General features: G+C 36.8%; 1 protein-coding gene across 1 annotated transcript in view; it reads right to left on the minus strand.

Moving 5' to 3' along the window:
* LOC107674023 (usherin-like) overlaps nucleotides 1-6089 on the minus strand; it is a gene marked incomplete at its 3' end in the record, with an annotated part of 75579 nt that overhangs the window by 34998 nt on the left and 34492 nt on the right. Inside the window, exon 9 of the mRNA XM_016467885.1 lies at nucleotides 5482-5575. Within this exon, the coding sequence (XP_016323371.1) occupies nucleotides 5482-5575 (94 nt within the window). The remainder of the gene's footprint in view (nucleotides 1-5481; nucleotides 5576-6089) is intronic.

Consider the following 6089-nt stretch of genomic DNA (forward strand, 5'->3'; position numbering starts at 1 on the left):
ATCTACATATACATCTATCAGCAATATCCAGATGCGACCTCAAGGATCAATGATAAAGTCCCCACAGTCACAAATAACACAATATTTCCATATGTACAAGACAGAGTAAAATCAGCTCATTTATTATGAGTGACTTTCAACAACTGAACTATTTTAATAGGACACTTTCAACGAACGAACATCTCATAATCGAAAGTGAGAGACGAAGAGGCAACAGGAGAAAAATTAGTTTTTTGAGCCTTTACTGGTAAAGTATTTAATTTTTGTGAATGGTCATTACAAATTACTGAGAAAATGGGAGGCACCAAATGCAATGATTAAGCAAAGGATTCCCCAGCGACTGCTCAAGCTGTGGCATAGGCTCGCTGTGTCAGACTGCTGTTTGGGTAGCCGTAGTGGGTCGTGAGCCTGGAGGGAATTGCAAATTGAGCAGGCTGGATGCTGGAAGAGCCAGACACAGACCACCCGCCACTACAGCCCTCTATGACAATCAGGGGTCTGACAACATGCCACAGGGATTTGGATTTTTACACTTTGCAGAATGTAGTTTCAGAGAGAGCAACTATAAGTGCAACAGTTTTGCAAAACTAAAGCATAAATTAGCCTATAAAAACACATCCCAGATATGAATAGGGATTAAGAGTGAAGGGAGACTGAATCTTGTTTTTAGCGAGAAATAAACTACATAATTAATCATTAAAAAGTCTACAATATGGTTTAGAATTTTTCAAAAGAAAATTGAAACAAACTTACATTAAGAAATTAAAAATGTCTGATGGACTTGTTTATTACAAAAACAACAGCTTTTCTCTTCACAAGATGTTAACTGATGGACTGGAGTTGTGTGGATTACTTGTGGATTATTGTGATTTTTTTCATTCTGATGGCACCCATTCACTGCAGAGGATCCATTGAGCAAGTGATGCAATGCTAGATTTCTCCAAACCTGTTCCAAACAAACTTAACTCCATCTTGGATGGCCTGAGGGTGGGTACATTTTCAGCTAATTTTCATTTTTGGGTAAACTATTGCTTTAAACAAAAGCCATTTTATTCAACCAAATAGTGTGAAAGCACCTGTCAGGAATGTAGATGTTAAAAAATACAGAACCAGTTCCAAATAATGTATGTGTTCCAAAGTTGATTAATATGGAAAATGCAAATAAGTAGACTCATTTAAATACATAAAACTAAAACTGCAGGACAGAGATCAGCACATACAGGTATTGTGTGTTTTGTATTTGTCTCCAGTGTGTGAGGAGAGGAGCTGGGCTCCAGTGGGAAAAGAGCCTTCATCCCGTGTGAAAGGCCTGTGAATGCCATGGCTAATTTCACGCTCCCTCAGGAAAGGTCTGCGCGTGGCTGCACCAGTTGCGAGCCTACAGTTAACCTTTAGCCTGTTTGAAAACACAAGGTTTTAGCAATACATTGCCAAAATGGCATTCCCCGTCATTTATAGTCGCTCTAGAAAAAAAAGAAGGGATTGCACTAAGGCTGATTACACAACTTTAAATCAGTAATTATAGTGGAAAGGACACTAATATTTCATAATGCTGATATGACTATGAATATGTCTGATATTTAGTGTGACTGAGTTAAATTTTGCTGAGAATATTCCCTTCCACAATTGCTGCTGATACACCAGTTAACTAAATTAGAAGCTATTAAACAAAAGAAATATTAATAAATATATTTGTTTATTATTGTAAATAGTATTATAACAATACATATATATGGTTATGAGTAATATTATCAATATTATTATACATTAGGGTGACAGCAGATATATATATATATATATATATATATATATATTCAACAGATGTATACACTAAATACAGCTAATTAAACTAGAATACACACTAAATTCTATAGTAAAGTCCCAAAAACAGCAATGAACGACAAAAACAGACATAAAATATCTCACAGAGTCTCAAATAATCAGTGAATCATTCTAATCATTCTAAAATCACACATATCGTTTCATTCAGGTGGTTCAGGTAAATCAAATGGTTCACAAAAGGTGGCCATTAACCGTCCAGACAAAGTTATTTATTAAAATGAATGCTACATATGAAGAGTGAAGTTTTTAGAAGAGAATCTAAGCAATTAATCAGTTAGTATTGTCACCACTTTTACCCAGCTACACTCCTCTCCATGCTGGTAATTAGGATCTGACCTCAGTGGTCTAGAAGACACTCTTACACAGAGACAGAAGATGAAGATTTGTTAATAGACATTCTCTGAATGGCTTCTGAGGGTTGAATGATGTGGAATGTGGCTGAGGCATTAACAGGACACTTCGAAATGTTCTCTGTGGAACGTGAATGATATGAATGTCCCACATCACATACATGTGACCTCCAACACTGCCTTCCCCACTCAGTGATAATCAGTTTAGTCAATGTGCACTGAAGATGAGAAAAGAGACACCAGCAGCACTTTCACAGGCTCTGGCTGGAATATTACGAGGAAGCAAACATTAGTAGGGCCAGCCTAGATCTGTGTCTCAGAGCTAGTAAGCAAACACAGCAGATAGCTCCGGGGCAGGCGGCAGTCCCTCCTCGAAGCCAGGTGTTTGGGTCTAGGGGCGTTTAGGGCAGTGAGACAACTCATATTTATCATATTTACACACACACACTTTTCAGCATGTACGTGTTAGATGTGGCCCTTGTTTGTTTCGGTGAAAACAACAACAGTAGCAGCAGTAGAGAGAGTGTGTCGTGTCTGGCCCTGAATAATGCATGACATCTGGTGAATAATTTAAATCACCAGACATCAGGTTTAAAAGTTTAATCCTGGGACTTGCTCCCAATGTTCAGAATTCTATGCAGCGATCTGGACAGTGAGAGATTCCAGAGAAGATGGAGAATACTGAAAAGACTACTGGCTTTTATTTTGCCAAAAGCAGTTCTTCAAATACAAGAAGTTTAAACCCAACTGCGTTTTTCAGTAGCGTGACAGTTACTGCTGTCAAACAATGTGGCTTGTTTTGCCAACAAAGGCCTGTCTAAAGCAATCAAATGTTACAAATTTGATTTTAATGTCATATGCTTTGCTAAAGTTATAAATCAAATGCTCTCTCCTAAATGGTCTTTTTTTCAAATGTAGTGTCAGAAGGTCTGATTCGATCTAGTAATTCAGTTCATTCTAAATGGACCCGTCTATTGAATTAGTTTGTCTAAATGGTCCTGTTTATCATATCACAGTAATGTCTGACTCATTTTAATGAATCTGTTTGCCTAAAAAGGCCCTCTCTCTAGAAATCTGATTCATTCTAGTGAACTGGTTTACCCAAAAATTCTCTAAAATGTTGTGTCGTAAAGTCTGATTAATTCGATTGAATCAGTTCACCCCAAAAATGGACCCTTCTTTCAAATGCAGCATTGAAAACTCAAATCTAGTGAACTGAATCACTATAAACTTTATTCTCCCTCATGTATGTAGCGTGAGAAGGTCTGATTCATTACAGTAAATCAGTTTGGACTCACTGAACCTTTCTCTAATATTTAGCACCAGAAAATCAGCGAATCAGTTGCTCTCTGGTTAATGAAAATTTATACACAGTATGTATGTATGTATGTATGTATATATATATATATATATGTTTTTTTTCTGTATTTTTGATCAAATAAATGCGGCCTTGATGAGCAGAAGAGACATCTTTAAAAAACATTACAACTCTTACTGATCCCAAACTTTTGACCGTTAGTGTATATATATATATATCCTTGCTCTTCCAAGCGTTGGAATGGGAGTAGATGGGTGTTTTTGTTCAACAGTCCAGAAGAAGTCAAATAAAGCGCATGCATCCATAATAAGACATACCTCACACGCAGTGTTGGGTGTAATGCATTACAAAGTAATTAATTACTGTAATTTAATTACATTTCCCTTGAAAAAGTAAAGTAAGGGATTGCTCTTAATTTTTCTGTAATTTAATTACTGTTACTTCTGATGTAATTGTATTAAATACTGCATACTAAACAAAAAGTTTTTACAGTAGGAAATCTACAAAAAACTTTCATGGAACATGATCTTTACTGTATACAAAGAAAAATCAATAATGTTGCCCCATACAATGTATTTTTGGCTATTGCTACAAATATACCCAAGCGACTTAAGACTGGTTTTGTGGTCCAGGGCCATGTATATATATATATATATATATATATAAAGCCCTTTGTGGCACTTTAGCTCTTATTTTTTTTATCTCTTAAAGGGGTCTTTGGATGCTCATTTTGATATGTTGATCAGTTGATATGATTCTTTAGGGTCTTAATTAAAAGTCTATAACATACTTTGGTTAAAATTTCTCATTGTTAGTGTAAAAAACACCTTTTTTACCCTCTCAATCCATGTTGCTTTAAATGTTAATGAGCTCTGCTGGCCCCGCACTTCTCTTCCGAGCTGCTCTCAGAGAGACTGTTTACTTTTAGCCGCATTCATCGTGAAACTTGCTAATTAGCGCATTATTAGGAAAGGTGATTTGCAAAGATTCATAAAAAACCCTTACACTCACTTCTTCTGTAGATGAGGCTGGATCACAAATGATTCAAGCGAACATATATGCATTTAGGCTGATCGGGAGTGGCGCATTCACTTCAAAGCGAAAGTAACGTTAATCCTCTGCGTCTTCAGCAGCTCAGATGTCGGGAGTAAATGACGATTGCTATATTCATTATTACATCCAACAATAAAGCACCTCAATCGCTTAATCGGAGACAACTTGTCTTCCCCTGCACCAGAGTCAACACAATGGCAGACCGATGACAGCTCACTCAGGGTGGGTCTAAGGTAAGACACCAGTCCAGTCTGTGCTGAAAAACTACTGTCAGTCAAAATCAACTATCGTGGCAGGGGCCTGTACAGAACTACGTCATTCTGACAGGAATCTCAGAACAGCCTGGTTTGAGAAAGGGGATTTTAAAATAGGGATTAAAAAAAAACACTGGATGGATTCTTATAATTATAGGATGGATGTGTACACACACTTCCAACATACATTTATGTTCAAACAACTTGAAAAGTGAATTTTGCATCCGATGACCCCTTTAAATTATGAGTAGCTTGGCAAACTACAGTTTTAAAGTAGCTTCCCAACATTGGCATTTCTGAAAAGTGTGAGTACTGGAGCCTTATGTCATCAGAGCTTTCCTTGAGATATAATTACCTTTGCTGGACTCATCATCAAGACACCCAGGGGCTGATGGGACAAGACGATTAGAGGATTGCTGCCCACAAAACCACTTCCTTCTCTTCTTCCCTTTTCTTTTTTCCACTACTTCTAGCTCTTTTCATCAGGAAACTGGAGAATGATCTTTCTGTCTCTTGTTTTCCTCTTCCTCCTCTCTTACTGCTTTTTTTTTCTCTGTCATTCCATTAAAGCCTATTTTTGAGTGTGCTGTTCATTAAAGAGGACTCTTGCACGTCATTAAAGGGAAGTGGTTAATTAAAAGGGGGCCTCCCCTGCGGGACTCACATTAGCTCCATGTGTGTGGCTCTCTGGGAGGCAGGCGCAGCGGTACGGACTCACACTAGTGTCACAGCTGTCTGCATGGCCATGGCACTCACACCTACGGGGACAAAGACACACAATTAGAAGCCACATCCTTCTGGAGAACCTTCATTGCTGTTCTTCTCATACATCTGATGGAAATGGTTCCCAAGGGAAAGTCGGACTCTGGATTTACATTAATACAGTAAACAGAAATAGGGTGAGATCGAAGAATTAGTTCAAAGAACAGGATGTGATGATAATGCAGATTATGTTTATATGATTTGAGTTAATTCTGCACTAAAATTGAAAGGACACATTAAATGATGCATGAAATAACAAAAATAACATGAAATAATTTTTTTTTACATGTTATATTTAACAAATTAAATGTAAAATGTAAAAAAAAAGGTATGGCAGAACATGATTTTATACAGTGGGAACTGACTGGCTGAAAAATAAAAGGGCTTGGTGAATTTTTTTATATATTATATTATATTATTATATTTTATTATATTATTATATTTTGATAAAAAAAATTAACATGACAATTCTTTTTCCTTTCTCTTTTTTTGTTGGAATAACATTAAATG

This window comes from Sinocyclocheilus anshuiensis, unplaced genomic scaffold (genome assembly GCF_001515605.1).
Source record: "Sinocyclocheilus anshuiensis isolate Anshui unplaced genomic scaffold, SAMN03320099.WGS_v1.1 scaffold544, whole genome shotgun sequence".
Taxonomy (NCBI): Eukaryota; Metazoa; Chordata; class Actinopteri; order Cypriniformes; family Cyprinidae; genus Sinocyclocheilus; species Sinocyclocheilus anshuiensis.